At 41.3% G+C, this 21,484-nt stretch overlaps 1 protein-coding gene across 3 annotated transcripts in view; it reads left to right on the top strand.

Annotated features, from left to right (window-relative positions):
- The window catches only part of SLC4A4 (solute carrier family 4 member 4), a 260,171-nt gene extending 238,960 nt beyond the window's left edge, over positions 1 to 21,211 (top strand). For 2 of the 3 annotated variants that reach the window (XM_067557014.1, XM_067557013.1), the window contains exons 20-26: positions 558 to 630; positions 2,544 to 2,612; positions 4,236 to 4,409; positions 6,904 to 7,065; positions 10,373 to 10,469; positions 13,244 to 13,323; positions 17,108 to 21,211. In XM_067557014.1, the coding sequence (XP_067413115.1) occupies positions 558 to 630; positions 2,544 to 2,612; positions 4,236 to 4,409; positions 6,904 to 7,065; positions 10,373 to 10,469; positions 13,244 to 13,287 (619 nt within the window). In that variant the 3' untranslated portion in view covers positions 13,288 to 13,323; positions 17,108 to 21,211. The remainder of the gene's footprint in view (positions 1 to 557; positions 631 to 2,543; positions 2,613 to 4,235; positions 4,410 to 6,903; positions 7,066 to 10,372; positions 10,470 to 13,243; positions 13,324 to 17,107) is intronic. The other variant, XM_067557015.1, reaches the window with a different exon arrangement.
- Positions 21,212 to 21,484: the final 273 nt, after the last annotated feature.

Here is a 21,484-nt window from a genome sequence, read left to right as displayed (position 1 = left end):
ACTTGTGCTGACCAGCATATAGAATTGTGGTTTCCTTCTTAAACTAGGACTCAAAATATGCCACTAATTAATGAGTCAATAGAAAATGATTTATCATTGATACACATATAACACAAATTGCCAATCATGTACAAAGAGTTTAGCCTGCCTGTTGATGGCTTTTGAGGTTACACTTTTAAACATGTTTCCCAAAATTGATTTGTAACATCCTGTTGATTTGCCAGTAATTTGTTTGCTATCTAGCTATCCAAGTAAAAATGACACTTTGGAAATAGTCTCAGTTTTTAGAGGGGCCAGATTTAAAAAATGGGTGCAAATTGCTGCACCCTCACATCAGGTAATTGGAGAAACATGCAAATATGTGTTTTTCGCATTAGCAAACAGTGCACAGGTACAACATGTGTGCACCATGAGTCTGGCATACCATTGCCACCCACCTTTGAAAATCTGGCCTCAAAAATTAGTCTTTAGAGTCTGAGTTTTTTGGAGAGTTGAACAGAGAATGAAACCTAGATTAAAGCAGGAGCTAGACTGGTAACTGTCTGATTTGGTTTCAGGGAGCAGAGAGTCACTGGAACCATTGTATTCATTCTCACTGGTGTGTCAGTCTTTATGGCTCCCATCTTGAAGGTAAATATGTTAAATCTTCGCCTTTTCCTCCTTCTTGGGACACAGAAAAATAAGGAAGCTGCCAACACTGCAGTAACCAGCAGACTATTTTTGTGATATTAATAAGACTGTTATCATAGTATGTAAAGGGAGATTAGGGAGAACGTTGATGTAGTTTTATAATTTAGTAAGAGCTTAAAATAAACTTTTTAGGAGGAAAGATCATATATCTGCAGGTGAATTTACAGTGTTGCCAAGAAATTTCAAAGTTGTACTTGTATGCCACTGTATTTATAACCTAGGAAGGATTAATAATAATGTAGTGGGGAATACAATAAAATGTTCTATTGTCTTGCTTAAAAACTGTGCATTGAAGACGTTAAAGAAATATACCATTCAAAAGAAATACTGAATGCATTCTTAGTTCAGAGAGGCATTGAACATGCCGTGCCTGCCCTGCAGTGGTGTTTGCTAGTCATTGCACTAACTGCTTTTCTCACCACAGGGTGACTGATGCAGTAAATGCTCTTTTACGCTTGGGGGTCAAAGAAATTATATTAAGGATTTCAGCAAATCTTGTATTTGGACCGTAGTCAGATATTTTGATTAGCAACATCTCATGTTTATTACAAATAACTTGGCTGCTCAGCTGAGGGACTCTCACTTTTGGCAAGCTGCACAGTTATTTTGCTGTTGATAAAGGCTGTTTGTCTGCGGTTGGAGTGCCAGATTTTGAAAAACGTTTAAGCTCCCATGTGCTGCCATCTGTTGCACAGTATGGCTCAGTGTTTTGAAACACCTTCCGCCCCCCAATGCTGGAAGGGACTGCGGTCAATGGGGGAGGAGGGGACGTGATGCGATCCCTATGTATCATCTGCTTCAGAAGAGGGTTGTGTCTGTACTGATCAATGAATATTTGTAAAGCACTTTGAGCCCCATCGATTAAAGGTAGATCCTGACCCAGCAGCTGGCTGGGTACTTGGCAGATGCATGGCGGGTTGAAGTAGCCTATATTGAGGGGGAGCAGGAGGATACCTACCAAAGGTGGATTCTCTAGCGAGGCCCCTGCCAAGCCATGCAACAAGCACACGTGGAGCAGGGTATGTGCCATGGTAAGGGCCCCACTCCCTGTATGGCTCCCCATCACCCAGCCTACCCTCTTCTGCACAGAACATTCCCCCATTCCCCTGCAAAGGGGTCTGTGGCCGAGGGTGGACTGAGCCTGCCACGTATGTGAATGCAGAGCGGTGGTGGTGGTAGTGGAGCACAGGTTTTACAAGTGAGAGTGATGAATCACAATTGTTAGTGTGTGACTAGTTAGGAATTAACGTGGGTCAAGGATTGGGCAAAGAATAATAGATTTGGTTCACATCATTATCTAATCTCTGGTTTAACACTCCTATGAGAACAGCCTTTCTGTCCAGCTTTCTAGTATTTCCAGAGGCTGGAAATATCATGGGAATATAGTCTCTTTGCTTTTGAGGGGCAGCATTTCAGCATCCAGTCTCATTCAAAACCAACAAGTGTAGGAACATAGGCTCATTGTACCACTTTTAAAAACTCTTAACTTACTGGGACATGTTTACCACCCCTTGATTCTGCCTCATGGTGACGTAGTTCACTCAGACATGGAAAACTGATGTGGGCTGGCTTCCCTTCCCTTCTCTGTTGGGTAGACTTTTGTGTTGTACGAGCCCTGTTCCCTTCCAACACAATTACATCCTCCGCTTTATTTATTTATTTTTAACATCACAAGTTCTCTCCCATCCACTAAAACTTGGTAGTTGTTAATTTCCATGGTTTTGCATTATTCACATGCATATGAAGTTCAGGGTTAGCACAGGATATGAGTTGTGTTACTCTCTGTGTACCAACGAGATGATTATTTGAGGTTATTTATTGTGATTTTTCCACCATTCTTTTCCTTCCCCTAGTTTATTCCTATGCCCGTGCTCTATGGCGTGTTCCTATACATGGGTGTCGCTTCCCTTAAAGGAGTTCAGGTAAGTTCCCATAGCAACCAAAGCCCCTCTGATATTTCGGGGTAGATTCTTTAAAAGACCTTGTCAAGACGATGGTAATCATTAACCATCCCTCTTGTTTATAACAACCTGCCCTTTCCCTCCTCCTCCTCCTCCACCTCACTTTCATTCCTAAGACATCTATCAAAGCTTTACAAATATTGTCTTGTAGATGATACCAAATAAAAGAAACATTTCAGCAGGAGAGCAGCAAGTTGTAGACCTCTGAGCAGTGGCAGTGCCATAAAAAGCGATCGTAACCTTTTTAAGTGTGTTCTCAGAGGGTGATTAAAACCATCTCTCTGGCCATTACTCACTGACACAGATACTAAGAACAGTGGGCTAACTTGCCATAGTCCTGCTTCTCAGATGCCTTGGGCCTAGAACTGGGCCTGCTGTTTTGCATTAGAGCATCAAATTAACTTGACTTATTATGGTGGTATTATTCCCCAACATGAACCGGTGGGAACATTGCTATTCACACATTGAGCAAAGCTGAGTAGCCCCCTTTCTTTGTCACTGAGGAAATGTTACGTAAGGGAGCCTTTCCCACAGGGCAGCCGCTTTAATTGGCATTAGGAAGCTGGAAGTGGTTCTGTTACTTTATCACCTGTTAATTGCAGACTTCTTTAGCACTTAGCAGTGTTTTAATGGGAAAAGACTACTTGTTCTGTGGATGCCATAAGAATTTATTTAGTCCTTTTTAAAATGGCCTTGCCTTTCACTCCCTGGATTGAGATTAATCTGGTTTCAGAGTCAGCCAGAAACAGGCATCAGGCCAGTGCTCTGGCAAGGGACAAGTGGTTGATTGTAATATTCACTGCCGCCTGGTTCTTCCAAGCAAAATTTCTTATGTGCTCTGGCCCAGTGTGCCACAGAATGTTTTTTTCAGCTGTCCAAGACCACCTTGTAAGTAACAGGAAATCCTGACTGGGGAGTCACTGCAGCCCCGCCTCTTCCAGTAGGGCTAGAGACATGCTTCCTCTTAACCAACTCTTCAGTCTGGTTTGTTTTTCTTCTCTGGTAACAGTGTCCTCATTCTCACTGCTCTTTTCTTTTTATCACCATTTGAAAAGGTGTTGTTTTTAAATGCTGCACATCTGTGAGTCTAGGTAGAAAATTTGGAGCTGTTTTTGATGGCATATAATGTAATGCTGTGAATATTTTGAGTGTTCACCTTACCCACCTATTTTCTAGGTGATGGTTTCTGGGTGCTCCTTCCTTACAAAAACTGTTCTAAGAAGCCATCTTCATACCACAGAAAACAGAGCCAGGCCTTCAGCTGCCATCATTGCATGTAGCTCCTATGGAAATATACCCTTTGCATCCACACCTTGTTTCTCATTTGACACACTGTCCAACGTTTCCAAACCTGGATGCCTAAAGTTAGGCACCTAAATCCATATTTTGGCACCGTAATGTAACTGGCCTGGAGGTTACTTAAGGGGAAACAACGCAGCCGTGTGTGTGTTGTTTTTGCAAGAAGAGCAAGTTACAGTTTGTTCACAAATTAAGGGCCAACAACCCTTTATCACTCCTTTTTGTGTATTAGCTACTCTGAATATTGTATCATTTAATTTTTTCTTCCTTCCCTCTCCTATCCAGTTCATGGATCGTCTGAAGCTGCTTCTGATGCCTCTGAAACATCAGCCTGACTTCATCTATTTGCGTCATGTCCCACTGCGCCGGGTCCACCTGTTCACCTTCCTGCAGGTGGTGTGTCTGGCCCTTCTCTGGATCCTCAAGTCAACTGTGGCTGCTATAATATTCCCAGTCATGGTAGGCGGCACAGTCCTGTTTCTACTTCATTTCAGTCTCCCTTTCCTAGTCATACCATTCGCTATGCTTGAACAACCTCGCAAAACATATTACAATGCTAAACTGGTAGACCCCTAGCAAAGAACTCCTGTCACTCCATCCATCACACTGATACAAGATTACAAGGGGAATGCTGTCCATACCATCTACTCTTTGTGTTCTGGTGGCTTTTTCACAAATCCTTTTGGGGAAAATGAGTCCATAATGTTAATTTTTTTTCCCTGGAAGCCACAATTAATTTTGACCCATTCTTGCTGGCACAGTCAGATTTCCCACACCCTCCCTCTGAGCTATGTCAACATGTAAGAGGTGCATTGTTTTCCCATGATAGCCCACATTAAATGCTGCATGGAAGTCTTCTTCCCTGCTTCTACATAACACAAACTGACAAAAGCAAAGGAATTTGAGGGCAGAGCTGTACTCGCTGTCCTTTGGTTGTGTGCTGCTGTAACGGAGGATGGGGAAATTGAGAAAGTTAATTGGCTAAGTCAAGAGTGGGAAGTCAACTTTTATCATGGCTTTTCTTGGAACTGTGTGTCATAAAAATTAACACTGGTTCATTTATTCATTCCATCTTTGGGGAAGTGTATTTTTGTTTTTCAATATTACATCACATTCACTCTAAAATGTTGAAGGACAAATTATGCACTCAGTATATCCTATTGTGTAAATGCATACAGCTTATTCAGGCTATTTATGGTATTTACTCAGAGCAAAGAAGCTAGTGCAGTGGTTCTGAAGCAGAGGTACACATACCCCTGGGGGTATGTAGAGGTTTTCCAGGAAGTATATCAACCGATCTAGATATTTGCCTAGTTTTATAACAGGCTACATAAAAGCACTAGCAAAGTCAGTACAAACTAAAATGTCATACCAACTTGTTTATACTGCTCTCTATACACTAAAATGTAAGTACAATATTTATATTTCAATCTATTTATTTTACAATTCTATGGTAAATGTTATATTTCAGTGTCTGATTTTGTAAGCAAGTAGTTTTTAAGTGCGGTGAAACTTGGGGGTACGCAAGACAAATCAGACTCCTGGTAGGGGCACAGTGGCTTGGAAAGGCTGAAAGTCACTGCCTAGTGTACCTGATGGAACCACAGACCCAGAACTCCAGCACTCCTACACTTCAGGAGAATTCAAATACACACTTGCAGGAGGCTCCCTCTTTTATAATGGGCAGGAGCAAATCCCCAAACCTGAAGACACACCTACATGAATACATGAAGAGCTTTGATGCAAAACCAAACCACACAGCTGAGGCCCTTCTCTGTTATGCATTTTATCTTTGGTATAACTAGAAATCTTGGAAGTGGGGGTTTCATTCCAAATCTACTGTGACTGGAACAATACCTCCATTTATCTGCACGCTCTAGAGTCTAGCTTCCACCTTAAAGACCATTCAGATTTCAGCTAGGCTCACGCTGGATGGCTCATCATGAAACCAGGACCAAGCTCACCTGATTTCATGCTTAGTTAATAGGTGAATCAGAGCTCAACTGTAATTGTGGGCACCCAATGTATTGCTTATCTAATAAAGGGAGAGAGAGAAAAACACAGAAAAAAAATAAAGGGAAACATTTGCTCTTATTCCTGTGTTGATGCTGTTAAAAGAAACAAAGCTGATGCAGTTCAGAAGATTCACTGTGGCTGCACTGTGAAAACATGCCCATGTAGAAAAATAGCTTTAACATCAATATATCTGCTCTGTTGGCATATAAAGAGCCATCTCTGCACTAACAGGAGTAAAAACATTTAGCAAAGGCATCTAAGAGAAACTGAGCTGGATTCTCTTCCTCCGGTGCACAATAAACAGAGATCTGAATGAACTTGAGGAATTACAGATTCCCAGTTTGTTACACCTGTGCAAACCCACAAAAAGCAATGGGGCTGCACTAGAGTAACTGAGAGCCTGACTTGACCTGCAGAACTTCAGCTGCTGGTGATGATTCACAAGAAGGCAAGACACCAGCTAGACTTTTAGCTCCCAAGTTGAGTTTGAAGGATTGGCCATTTGAGAAATCAATCCTCTGTTTACTTGTAACCCAAGCACATTTTAATACAGAAGTAATTGACACAGTAACCATGGAGCCCCTCTATGCCATGTTTTCCAAAGTCACTTTTCAGGGTAGAACTGTAACTTACCTGTGACAGGTTAGAGTGTATCCATGTATATTGTTCCTGTTTACATTAATTTGTGGTCACCTAAGATACTGAAACCTGGAGTCCAAATCAGTTGCAAGGTTTAGATGTCCAATCTGACATGAGCTATTCCAGAAGCCTATCAGATTTCAGATGTGTTAATTTGCAGACAGGGCTGAGGTATTTGGGGATAACAACAGTATCAGATTAGATACACAAGGTAAAGGCAGTATCCTGTAGTAAGCTGTACTGAGGGACGGGAATGGCAACATTTAAATACGGGAATGCTAAATTTCTGTCCCACCAGATCCTGGCACTTGTGGCAGTCAGAAAGGCCATGGACTACCTCTTCTCCCAGCATGACCTCAGTTTCCTGGACGACGTCATTCCAGAAAAGGACAAGAAGAAGAAAGAGGATGAAAAGAAGAAGAAAAAGAAGAAGGGCAGTCTGGATAGTGACAATGATGATGTAAGGAGCTTCCTGCAATTGTAAAGTAATGAACTCTAGCTAGTGAATACTGGGGTCCCTAGGCGTGCTTCCTCCTCATGCCCTGGTGCAGTGGAGGCTCCGAACAAGAGGCCTTGTTTGACTCAGACTCATCATGATCTTTATCTGCTGCAGGCATCAGGCCCTGAGCTTCTAGATGTCCCCAGCCGCCGCTGGGGGACGGTTTCGTTTCTGAGAAGGAAGTCTCACGTTTCCACAGGCATACTCCATCATGAGTCTGTTGAAACGTCATGCATTGAGTGCTCTCTCTCCCCCTAGTCTCTTCATGCCCTGACTCCCTTTCACTTTTGTTTTTTGCTCTTTAGGATGTAACTGCTTTGGGCAAGCAGCTCCGCTACCAGTGAAAATAACATACCCTGTTCGGAGTATCCCTTGGCTCTTTTTAATTAATTATTATTATTATTTTTTTTAAAGCACACAAAGATGTGACTTGCTTAGTCACATTTTGCAAGGTATTTTGTTTGGGGTTGGTAATCCTGGCTTGAAAATTTGAGAGAGGATAAGTGCCTGTCTAGAGTGTGATTTACTCAAAGCTCTAATCCCTGGATATGGTGTGCATTAAAATAATGAAGTATAGCTGCTAATGTAGTTATTAAGCACAGTGAACTGATCCATGTGCCTTAGAATATTTTAATTTTTTTGTTCCATATGTGCTTAAACAAAAGTATTTCCCTTGTGCCTTTAAAGCATTTTCCTCCCAAGACTTAATTTGAGGTCACACCTCTGTTAAATCACAGTATCCTTCTTGGGGAGTTGGCTGTCTTTAGTCTGGGCTCTTTCTACCCCCAGCTGAATGACAATGGGACAGGACAATGGCTTTAACTATTTCAGTACAATGATGCAGAGAGTTTTGGGCTGGTGTCAAAGTGGGGTTACTTCTTCCTGTGTAACTGCCTCTGCTCTGTGAAGAACCTGCACTCTTGTGACTGGCAGAAGAAGGCGGCTTCCCTGAAGATGAATGCTGCCACTCCTAGGAGAGGAAATAGGTGAAAAAATGGCACAAATTGCACCTTAAATCTAGAAATTCTGTCTAACACTTTCAGTAACTATAACAATACATTTGAGTGCAAGGTGCTGTGATCACTGTATATCTACTCAGTTAATGACATTTACAGTATTTGGTTGTATGGGAGACAGGATTAAATAACCTTCCTTTTTAGCTAACATTTCTTGTGACATTTATTCAGCATCATTGCTTGCAACTGGATTCCTGCAGAGTATGTGGTGATTTATTTATGTTTCTTTTCCCTCCTTTGTTCTATAATCCTGCCCTCATGGGAGCTGATGCAAATCAGGTTGTGTATAATGTATCAGTGGACAGGTGTCCAAAGATGACATTTTAGGGCATATATCATATAAATGGTCTTAGACAGAATGAATGAAGCAGGACCTGTTGTCGTTGTTATAAACAAAACCCTGAACGCTGTTCATGGGATTGACATAGGAATTCTCATTCTCATTTGTTAGCAATTAGGTGCAAAGCTGCAGAGGGTGGGCCTGCTCAGAAGTACACCCAGCCCTGATTCTCTAGCCTACACTTTCAAAAGTGTCTAGTGACTTTGGATGCCCATCATGAGACATCTTCAAGGAGTGCAAGAAGCTGAGCATGTTCTGACAATCTGATCCGTGAACGTGTTTCAAGTTGGGCTTCCAAAAATTACTAGTAATGCTTAAAAAAAATATTTTAGGCTGCTATGTTTAGATCAAGATTCACATTCAGTAACCTTGTCACAGTGACAAATGCTGAAGATGCAAAGCCTTTAATGCTTTTCTTTTTTCACATGTTGAGAGTTGAAATCTCTTTTCTTGCAGCTGGTAATGTATAAAGAACCCCTAGTGTCAGCATATTCATGACATTTGTTATATGTTTGCTGTTAAACCATTCCTAGCCTAACTGACCATCATCCCTGAGGCTCACAAAAATATTTCTGAAGAGCAAATGTTTTGCCTTGGAAATATACCAGATTCCCACTGGAAACATTTTTAAAATACCCAACAATCAGTGCAGATGTCATGAGACCTTTGTAAATGATGCCAACCTTTCAAATGGCATGCTGTGCTGATTCCGTCAATGCAGTACCTATATCTTTTCAGGTGAAAAGTTCCAGAGGGGTAGCTGTGGATCTGACGAAGTGGGTTGCAGCCCATGAAAGCTTATGCCCACAGAAATTTGTTAGTCTTTAAGGTGCTACAGGACTCTCGTTGTTTTTGCTATATCTTTTCAGGAACAAAGTCTAAACGATTCTGGCAAAGTGCAACTTAATATTAATTGCTTTGCTGTGTGCTGTCCAAGGCATCTCTTTCCTTGGTTATGAGAGAGTGTATTTATTCAAATGGGTAACCAAAGCTTTTAAAGAATGTGCTTAAAAGTTAAGTTCCACTGAATTCAATGGGAATTAAGCATGTGTTTAAGTGTTTCTCCTGAATAGCACTCCAAATTAATAGAGTCTAGCTCTTCCTATCTTTTTGCAGTTGGTACACAATTCCTGGAACATGATATTTATCAGCTGCTAAGGTTGAAGTCAATAGAGGGCCCTCAGGAAGAAAATGTGTGGAACTCCCTTGCTAAAATATTGGCAACCTCTCTCTGCACTGAACACCACAGAGGGCTTCTTGATGGTGCCAGCTGCTTAGTCATGTTTCTGCTGGAATATAAAAGCTCTTAAATGGAGTGTGGAAGTGTATAAAATGTAACTTGAATTTTAATTGGGACTGGTCATATGTTTTTGAATGGGGGATAGGAAAGCCCAACTGATAAGGGATGCTACAGAACTCTGCCCTATTGTGTCCTGCCATCTCCATCTCAGTTATAGCAACTTCAGAAGAAAAGAAACATCCCTGTGCCATTTCAGAAAGAAATGGCAGCAGAGGAATACTACTGATGGGTTTTCACGCACCTCAATCCATGTGATTTCTCACTGAGAACACAGCTGACATCTGTATTTTCCATTCAGCTTGGGGCAGTTGCCCCTCTGGCTTCTTTGAGCTGGGCACAGTGCAGAGCTTTATAAATTGTGGACAAGGGAAGTGTGGAGCTAAACCTGCTCCGTTTGTCTTTAACCTGTCTTGCTTTTGTAGCAAGGGAAGGGGAAGCGTGGTGTGACGGGGCTGATGAGCGCATGAAAAGGACTAAGGTGGATGATCCTTTTTTCCTTTCTCCCTCCCCGCCGCCAGTGGCTTTGTGAAGGATGAATTTAGCATATGGGGGACAATAAGAGAGAGAGAGCAGTGGAAATATTCTAAGACCTTTTGCACGTTTTTTTCACAGTCTGACTGCCCCTACTCAGAAAAAGTCCCAAGTATTAAAATTCCAATGGACATCATGGAACAGGAACCTTTCCTAAGTGATAGCAACCCTTCCGACAGTGAGTAGAACTAACCTCTTGCATGCCTGCTTGAGTGTGACTTGCACTGCCAAAAAGATATATATATATATATATACGCACACACACACACAGATTGATTTCTTAAAAAAAAAAAAGAATGCTCTCTCCTATCCCTTCAAAGGTTTTTCTTTTCTCTTTTTACAAGTTCCAGGCCTCTAGCTTCTGGGGGGAGGTTTTTCTTTTTCTTTTTACAAGTGTTGTGTTATCCTTCTTGGTGCCTGCACCTTAATTGCCTTTACTCAGCTACTAACAGGTCTCTCGCTAGCTCTCTCTCTCTCTAACCCTCTAAATCATCCAGTCTATTCTGGCTATTGCTGTTTTGTGCATGTATGTTAACTCTATCTGCTTGGTTTCTCTCCCTTGCTGCTAATGTTCTAGATTGCAGCGTGTGGAACAGCACCACTGTCCATTACTGTTTGTTTCCCTACGTCCCAAATAATCACAAAAATCTGCACCTAAAAAATTATGCCTGTCACTGATCTTCTTAAATCATTTAATTGACAAGGCGATGATCATTTAAACCATGTAGCATTAACATATTTGCATTTTTAGGTGACTTGCTTTTGTGTTACATCTGTTCCTTCTCTTTTGTTTTTGTTTTTGTTTTAATTCTAATACCCACATTTGATATATTTTTCCATTTTTAACCTTTGTTTATAGCCATTTGCATTTTCTAGAGTTATAATGTGTTTGATAGGCCTGGAATTTCAGATTAATTGCTATGAGTTATCTCAGGTGGTTTGTGTCAGAGTTTTAAAATTACAAGCAGCAGGTAGGACCTGGAAGTGAAAGTGCTGCTTAGGAATAATGAAACTGGTGGGGAAAAACAAATGATTGTATTAAAACAATTTATTGAGATGCTGGCAATGAGCATTTTAGGGGCAAATATTGAATTATCTTTGGCTGTATTTAAATTCTCGGTTGATGAAAGCTGATGGCTGTGTTGCACTGAAATTTGAAATTTCATTGCCATCCAATTTCTCTTTTGTTTAAAGGAATCCTGTCACTGTTTAGGCCCAGAGGGTATAATTTCAAAAAGTGCTTATTACTTACGCTCCTAAATCCTTGTGAAAGCCATTGAACTTGCATACTGGTATCAGCCTCCCCAGGGTCTTTTAGCCCTATTCTTCCAGTAATCTAGAGATGAAGAGAAATAGTTGGGTGATTATACTATATTTCCCCTGCCCTTTTTGTACATTGATCTAGCAAGGCACCATTTAAACCTAGAAAAGCATCCGTAATTGTGGGCATTACATAGCACCTGACATGCAGAAGGATCCCAAAGAGCTTTACAAACAGGCTTACACAATCTCTCTGAAGAATCACTTCACCCATCACTGAAACACGGGATGGAATTCAGTGGCTGTTAAACAGCCACATGGGAACAGTGGGATGAGGAGGTGAAGTTGGACTACAGAGGGAGTTTTAAAGTAGCAGGGAACTTGTTACCCTCTAGTTGCCCTGTTTTAGTATCAAGTTTTAGAGTCTCCTAATTGTCCCTGGTGCCCTGAATGGTGATTGCAGCCTGTGGGATGTAGGCGCTTTTGAAAATTTTACCCATAATTTGTGTGAGTGTGAGAAAGAATACCAGAAACCTGACATGTACAGAAATTATTGATAGAAATCCAAACGTAACCACATCATGAGACCCAAAAAGTGATGCAGACAATTCTTGTTTCACTGACCAAATGGCAAATTGCCTGAAATGCTAAAAATGAGAGTTTAACAAATTACTCCATTTGAATACTTTAAAGTGTTGTTAATGTGACAGGCAAAATAATTTTTTAAATATGATTTTTATTTTGACAGTGTCCCTGTACTGGAGATGTAAAATCTGATTTAGCCTCCCTGCTGATTTGATGTCTCTCCAGATACAATACCAGAAAAATAAATCACTTAATGTTGTGAAGGGCACAGAACTGCATAAAGATGGTCTTCTCATGGGCTCAGCCTAATGATCCCACTTTGACCCCATATGCAATGTCTGTGCATCTAAAAATAATGTAATCTCTCACCAGCTTAATGTTGTATTGCTATGATTCAAGGGTCTGTTGATATCTTCATAACCTATCTATTTATCAGAGCACTTTCCGCTCAGAATGATGAATTGCAAGAACTTAGCACAGTGGTTTGAATAAACATTGTAGATGTATTTTTACATTTTAAAACATAAAAATTATTTGATCTTTTTTATGTAAAGGCAAGGCAAAAATGGTACTTAAGGCTTTTCAGACACTTTGCTCATGAGAGAGTAGCTGGAATCTATCTACACTGTGGTATCATCCTGCGAAAGGCTTTGTTTCAAAGTATAATACTTAGTACTTCTGCAGCATTTTTCATCTCCGCAGCATTTACAAATATTTATTTCATCCAATTGTCCTGTGACATAGATGCTCACTGCTTTCAAATCCAAATGTAAAACTCATCCCCATTTCCTTCATCAGCAACAGTAATAGGATTGTGTGACGCTGGCCTTCAGGGGAGCCATTGTATTTTCTTATGTCTCGAAAGGTCAGAGTTGGGCCGTGCAATTTGTATATGAATATTAGTATTGTGTGTTATACTAGTGGCAGGGATATTTTTTTTTAATCTAACTGAATATATGTCAACTTGATTCTACTGATGTCGTCCATGCTTTTTAGGAATCTGTGAAATTCCATGGTTAAATATTTGGGGACTTGCTAAAGGGGAGCTTCATGTTCATCATGGCTGAATGCTGTGACAAAAGACTATTTTTTTTTTTTCTTAAACAGGAGAAAAATCACAAACATTCCTTGAACGCCATACATCGTGCTGATAAATTTCCTTTCCTTCAGTCATACGCTATGCCAAGGTAGGAGGTTCCACAGAATGGTCTTCAGGTGTACGCTGTAATGAGATGTACTGTATGTTCCGCAAATACAATGGAGGTTTGGCTCTCACGAGGCATATGATGGACCCAGGCTGAAAGGGAGGCTCACCCTACTGTGCAGGGATAAAAATCTGCACAGGGTTCAATCCAGTTCCCATTGAAGTGAATGGGAATTTTGCCATTGAGTTAATTGTATCAGGACACGTCACTTCTTTCAATAATAAAAGCTGAGTTGTTATAATTTAGCAGAGGGACCTGGATTAATTTGTTGTTATCCTGAAACAACTGCTGCCACAAAAGCAAAAGTTGCCTTATTGACAGATAGGATTTTCTTTAAATTTTAGAATTATGTATAAAGATGGATTGTGTGCACCTGTAAGGAATTCTCAACCAGGCCACAGTATAAGAAAGTTGAGAGAGGCCCAGTAGTTGCAGACATTCAGGAAATGATGGTGTCCCTCCTTCATATAATTTAGAGCATTCTCCAGAACAGGAGGAGGGCAGCTCTCTGAGTCACAAGCAATACCGCCTAAAGGTTCTCCCCTCCCAAACACCTTCAGTAGAAATGGAGCAACTGGCTGTAGGTGAGGTTCTTCTTCGAATGCTTGCTCATGTCCATTCTGATTTAGGTGTGTGTGCATGCCATATGCACCGGTGCCGAAAGCTTTTCCCTTAGTGGTACCTGTAGGGCCGGCTCTAGCGCCCTCTGCAGCGATGTGCGTATGTGCTCGTATATAGGGCACTGCCGGCCCCCCTCCCTTTCAGTTCCTTCTTACTGCCCGCGACAGTGCTGGAACAACTCTCTTGCTCTTGCAAGTCTCCATTTTTCTAGTGGTTTCTAGCTTTCCTAGTGTATATAGTTTAAAATTGGTTGTTTAGTAGTTACTCCATTAGTTAGTTAGTAAGTTCGTTCCCAGGGTCCGGGCATGTCCCATTCCCCGGGGTTTAAGCCTTGCGCTTCTTGCAAGAAGTTTATGCCACTGAGCGACCCATGTCAGAACTGTTTGTTTAAGGTGCTTGGGAGAGGTACCGCTCCGTGAAGTGTAAGATCTGTAGGAGCTTTCGCCCAAGTACCAAGAAGGACCGGGACATGAGACATAAGGCCCTTCTGATGGAGGCGGCGCTCAGACCGGCGTCGGAGCCGAGATAGGACTCAGGACCAAGTATCGCGGCATCGTTAAAAAGCGCTCCTCCAATGTCGGAGTTCGCCCCAGTGACGGAGAAGTGCCAAAAGAAAGTGCACCCAGAGAGGGAGCGCTTGCCAGCACCGAAGCTGGGTAAAAAAAACTTCAGAGAAGCCCGAGTCAGCTCAGAAAGGGTCTCTGCCTGGACGGGTGTTGAACCTGGCACCCGCGCCGCCACCAACTCCAGAGAACAGCAGAGGCCCATGCCATCTATCGGTCCCTTCCACACTTGAGGTGTTCCAGGCAATGAAGGACCTGTTGGCCATGCCAGAGCCGCCTACACCTCAAGAAAGTAAGCCTATGCACTGAGGAGTGGACTCCCCAGCCGGGGGTTTGTTGAAAGGGATACCAACATTGGCACAACAGCCTTGTCCCCCGTCAACTGGTTGCTGTTTGCTGACCTCAAGGCACTCTTCATGTTCTCGACACCAGTCGCTGGAACCATGCTGGGACAGATCGGATTTGGGCCGATGATCACTGGGAGTTAGGCACCGATTCCCGGTGCTTCATTTAAGGCAGACAGGCTTAGCCTTTTCATTGGTAAAAGTTCACCTGGCAGCAATATCAGCGTTTCACCCACCAATACAGGGCAGATCAGTTTTCTCCCATGAGATGACAACTATATTTCTTAAAGGGCTGGAAAGGCTCTTCCCTCAGATTAAAGAGCCAGTTCACCAGTGGGATCCGAAACTTGTCCTGTCCCAGCTAGCTGCTCTGCCTTTTGTACCATTGGCCTCCTGCTCACTCATGCACTTGTCCTGGAAGGTGGCTTTTCTAGTAGCAATCACTTCTGCACACAAGGTGTCGAAGATTAAGGCCCTGACCTTGGAGCTGCCTTCTGTGGTGTTCTTCAAGGACAAGGTCCAGCTCCACCCTCATCCTGCATTCCCCCCGAAGGTCATTTCCCACTTTCATGTTAATCAGGACAACTTCCTGTCAGTGTTCTGCACTACTCCTCACAACTCTAATGAAGAGAGGTGCCTGCACTCGCTCAATGTAAGGAGGGCTCTAGCCTTCTATATCAATAGGACCAGCCGGTTCTGCCGTTCCATGCAACTCTGTGTAGCGATTACTGACAGAATGAAGGACAAACCGGTATCCTTGCAGCAAATATCATCCTGGTTTACAGCCTGCATTAGCGCCTGTTATGAACAAGCCGGAGTCATGCCCCCAGCATCCCTGTCAGCCCATTCCACAAGGGCCCAAGTGTCTTCAGCGGCTTTCCTGGCACATGTGCCTATTCAGGATGTTTGTCAGGCCGCTACATGGTCGCTCATACATACAGTATCTTTATGTCCCACTATGCCATCACTCAGCAAACTCGGGACGATGTGGGATTCAGTAGAGCAGCACTGCAATCTTCACAGCCATGAACTCCTGCCCACCTCCAAAGGCACTGCTGGTAAATCAGAATAGACATGAGCAAACGCTCCAAGAAAGAACAGTTTCTTACCTCATAACTGTTGTTCTTTGAAATGTGTTGCTCATGTCCATTCCACAACCCACCCTCCATCCCCTCTGTTGGAGTTCTGGCAAGAAGGAACTGGAAGGGAGGGGGCTGGCAGCATCCTATATATGAGCGCACATATGCACCGCTGCAGAGGGCGCTAGAGCCGTCCCTATGGGTACCACTAGGGGAAAAACATTGGGCAACGGTGCCTGGGGCACACACACACCCGTAAATCAGAACGGACATGAGCAACACATCTCGAAGAACAGTTATGAGGTAAGTAACTGTTCTTTGCTCCAGGATTGGCTTTCGGAGGGTAAAACTCTTTTACTAATCACCCTTTTTAAATCTGGCTGCAGTAGCATGGTTCTGAGCCGAGCACTGACAAGGGCCGTGCAGTGCTGCTGGTTGGGGAGTTTGATTAGTAAATTCCATAGTCAAACAGCTTACAGAGATTTTGTCCAAGAATTCCCCAGTGATCTCTTTATGTTGTACTTCATGTTATGTGGTTAAAACAAAAGGCTGCTGCTTTTTGTTTAAGTGCATGTCATGATGTATCTCAGGTGTAATATGAAATAAAATACACATATCTGTAATTATTCAGTGCAAGGGAATTGTTACTTTCTTGTCTGTTTGTAGGAAGCGATCTCCTACTAGCCAGGTTTAATTACTGAATATTAGAGCTCAATTCACATGTGACACTATTGGTATTTTGTGCAGTGCCTCTAATTAGTGCATAAATTAAGTTTCTCTTTCAAAATAGTGATGGTCCAAACCCAGAACAGCTAATCCTGAACATCCCACTTCAGGGGAAGGGAATGAAACCTCTGGATTCAGACTTGCCCCCTTAAATTTTGGTTTTGAATTGGATGAAAAGAGTTCAGAGCCAAAAACCAGTTTATTTCCATTGCTGATCTTAACTTTCATTGGGAAAGCTTAACATTTTACTTCTTACTGGACAAATAATGCTTGTTAGTTTACGAGATGATAATGTTAAAACATACTAAATACACTTTATTCTCATGTGACTTGTCAATAATTGTCCATACTAATAATTCAATAATAATTTCAAAATGCACTAGAAACATAAATTCAGTCCATATGTTTTACCTTGTTTTCTTTTTGCATTCAGCCCTCCACGAACTCCAGTGAAAGTTGTGCCTCAAATTAGAATAGAACTTGAGCCTGAAGACAATGGTTATTTCTGGAGGAGCAGGGGAACAGAAACTACTTTGTAACTTTTGTTTGTTAAACTTACACTGAACTATTTTTGTCACCAGCCAAATATTAAAATGCTCTCTGCTTCCCTCTCGCATAGGTAAATCTGAAACATACTGTACCTTCCTTCTACCTTTCTCACTCAGTCTGACCACCATTCTTTTTTGCCTTCTGTCACTCAGACACACACATCTCTCTCTCATTTTTTAAGCAGAGGGCAGAAGAAGTAAGGATATATTATACTACTTTGTAAAATGTCAGAGGAACTGACATTACCTTAGTTGTGAATCATTGTTGGTTTGTTTGTATTTTCTGTATGGCAGAACAAAACTGACCTCCAGGCTAATTCAATGTCTTTACCACACAGCTCTACCCTACTGGAAAGTGCTGCTACACTAACTTGCTCTTAAACCCTATACTTGTAGTATCAAGAGAAGGAAAACTTAAAGGTACTTCACTCCCAGCACAGACAAACTATTGCCATTGTTGTAGCACGTGCTCTGAAATGTCCCTTTCCTATGCAACTTTTTTTTTTTTTTTTTTTTTTTTTGGAAACACTTTAATGGACTTATCTGTCAGGTACATTGAAGAGTGTTATTTTCCTAGATTATTTTGTTTAAATTATGGGGCCTAACCTGCAACTTTTTTTTCAATTTTTTAAACTTTTTTTTAATTATTGTAAAGAAAAATGAATTTTTCCTGCAGCAGGAAACATAGTTTTGAGTAGTTCTACCTCTTATTTCTAGATGCCAGGCTTTCTATAAAAATGTATTGTATGATATATAATGTGATTTTTACAAAAATTACACAATCTCCAAGTCATGGCAGAGGGCTGGATCAGTTTTATTAACACCTTCCATTTGAAGATTTTTTTTTAAAGGCTCTAACTGTATATGAAGGTGACAGGATGCAAGTTAACTCTTGTGTGGTTTAGGAAAAGACTTACATTTAATGGCAATAACTGATGTATTGACTGGTAATAGTGTCAGTGGACAGATGCTGATTGTATTAATTTTGTTGATTTCCAATGCAGTACTGTGAGAATTATTTCATGTATAGACATTTGTGTGTGGCTGAAAACATTTGCATGTAATACAGAGGGGACACCATGATCGTATGGTTAAAGGTGAAGGGCGTTTTTCACCTTACTTATCAGGATATACATCCATAACATTTCCTACTTAGGAAAGCCACCCCTAAGTTGTGAAAGTCAACACTCTGAATGCAGATAACCATACTGCACTACCCCAGATCTGTTCATCATTGTCTACAGAACTTACACGACTTCCTTACAGCTTAGAGTTCACCATGACAAAGATGCCATTTTGAATGCATCTATTAAAATGGATAAAATATCCACATTCACACACACACTACTTTGCTTTTAAACAAAGCAGGCAAACGTCACTTTGTGACTGAGATTTTTTTTTATCCTGTCTTGTATATACATTAAAAACATAATAATCCTACCAAACCATATCGGAAATTGGGCATTACCATGAAATTTATCCACGTGACTGTCTGACAAGGTTACATTATCCGTAGAGCATGCTCTGGACGTGCATTAAATATACCCCACATTCAAGGCATAGTTTGTCCTCTTTGGGGGGACAATCCTATATGGGGGACAGGACTCTTAATCGCTGCTCAGCTAGGGCTCTGCTCCAGTTCCCCTTGAAGGCATTGAGCAGGCCCTGAATTTCCACTCCATTGTTCCTTCAAGGGTCAGGGCCCCATAGTTCCCACGGTCAGATGCTTGGAGACCATGACCCTGTGCACATATCTTTCCAGCCCCTGTGGCCAGCATGCCAACAAAGATTCTAGAAGAGCCCAATTGCCCAGGACTTCCCAGCTTTTTGTTCCCTCTAAATCCCTCCAGTCTTGGGGAGTGTCACTCAGTACAGGGGAACACTGTGTCTTCTGCTCAGCTCCATTGTTCCTGAGGTAGCAAAAGGACTAGTGGCCTGCAAAGCTGCAATTCAAAGCACAAACCCCATCTTAAACTAAGAATGTAAGCTGGTGCCGAGACCTGGTAGGTCAAATTTTAGCCTCCAACAGCAGTCACACCATAGTCACAGGGACAGATGCATGTAGAGTTATATTTTCTTTTCCAAATGGGCTACAGCCATCTCTGGAAATGTTATTTTTAAATCAAATGCTGTATTGAAAGACAGCAGACATATGGACCATAATGATTGCAGCCTGACCTTATTGGGGCTGTTGGGCTGGTATAACTGGCATTATACCAATTTGCACTAATCCAATCCCTTATCTCCAACTGTGACTGGTATTATTTGAGAGCTACACCTACAATACACCAGTCTGTAACGTTTAGCAACAGTATCTCACTTTTTTTTTTAAATGAGAAATGCCAGCTACTGCATCCTACTTACATCCGCATGTTAAAAAACAAAAAATCTCCCAGTCCAGTATCAGGAGATCTAGGTTCCAGCCCATGGTCCATCCAAAAAGTTAGTCCTGCTGTAGAAGGACAAAATAAAGAGCACTCTTTTGTCTCTATGAAAGTTGGTGACAATAATGAAGGGAAAGAAATGCAGACTTGGCAGATTGTCATACTATAAACAATCCAACCCTGATTCTCCAAAGTGACATCTGAAACATTCAGAAAAGCAGGGGTGGGGTGTATATTGCCTTCAGCTAACAGATTTGACTAACTGGAGGATGGATAGTCGGAGTTGTACTGTATATCTGGTTGTGCAATGTTAAAAATAAATATAAAACACTTTTCATTCCTCTGTAAAAATCACAACCCACTGTAATGTGAAACAAAAGAGCCAAGTACCCTGTACAGAGTATGCAGTGTGTAGGTTTTTGTTCTCGTTTGCCTACACCTTCTAATTTTAGCTTAATGAAACCCAAACGTGCTTGCTGAGGAAGGATTGAAATAATATTAATTAAGGTTGGACAGCAGATTTCCTTAAAAAAGCACAGAAGGAAAAGAATATAAGAACTACTTACAGTGCACTCAAGATACAGTATCTCCCCTCCACACACACCCAAGAGCAAATCTTTACATCTCCTATTACCTGGTGATCAATCTCCACAAACCAAGGTCTTCCACTTTTGAACCATGTTAAATGTACTTGAAACATATTGACTGTTGATCTCTGGCGTCTTCTTTGAGATTGAGTTCTTGTACAGCGGGCAACATTGTTGGGGCTGGGACACAAATCAAAGATTTCTTTATTTTTCCTGGGATTGTTCATTTTACGAGATACAGCACTTCACTGAAAGGTGTTTTGTTTGTTTGAAATAAACAAACAAAAGACTTGGTGGCACCAAAAGGTGAAATGCAGTAAAGTGGCCCTTTAAAAGCATTAACCTATCTAGGATTTCATTACACTTTTTCAGCCTTGTGACAATAAATAAGAATTATAAAATGTAGCGGTGTTTGGGGAATGGTTTGGTTCACCAAATTTGTGTTCTGTGAGTGCAGTTAGGGGCTGATCCAAAGTCCACTGAAATCAATGGGAGCCCTTACCGAGACGAGCGTCTAACAGCATTGCAAACGCTGCTACTCAGGGCTAATATTATCCAGTGAAACTTTAGAAAAACTACAGATAACTTTTTGTCCCAGACCTACAATGTGAAAATGGTGATTGTCTGCCTCTGTCTCATCTTTGTAGCCATTCCTGTGGCTGATACATATATGTATTCATTACATTTTTTGAATCAACACGCACTTTCAGATACTTTTATTATTTTTAATCCTCTTAAGTCTGTATTTGTTTTGGAGGAGAGAATAAAAACTTATTTTATAATGAAGTAGATCAAGATGGTGGAACAAAAAGGAAAAAAGCAGAAAACATTTCAATATATTAATGATTTTTTCCAGTAATATAAAACGTGAAATTCCTTATAACATTATAGTATTTTACAGTTTTATGAAGCTTTCTATTGTGACTTTTATGGAATCAAGAGATGAACAAGATGAGATATTTTAGCATTTATATTTTTCAAAATTAAATGTGTACTGAAAATAAAGTAACTTTATGCATTTATTTGTGAGTTGGTTTCTGTTCTGACTCTCTTACTTCATTAAAGAAAGATTACGAATATGCACAGGGCAACGTATGTATCTTGCTAGGCAAAATTTTTGACAGATCCTTTAGCAATTACCCCATTTCTTTAGGCTTATGGAGTAGCTCAAGTAGGAAACTGTTACTGGGAACCTTAGGGCAAAATCCTCAGTGGTGTAAATCAGCATTGATATCGGAGGAGGATCTGGCCCTTATTGTTTTAAAAGTGTGCTTTAATATGATGGAAGTAT

This window comes from Emydura macquarii, unplaced genomic scaffold (genome assembly GCF_026122565.2).
Source record: "Emydura macquarii macquarii isolate MOO-44397 ecotype Brisbane River unplaced genomic scaffold, CSIRO-AGI_Emac_v2 contig_1790, whole genome shotgun sequence".
Taxonomy (NCBI): Eukaryota; Metazoa; Chordata; order Testudines; family Chelidae; genus Emydura; species Emydura macquarii.
Note: the sequence above shows the minus strand (reverse complement) of the source record. Positions and strands in the feature narration are given on the sequence as shown.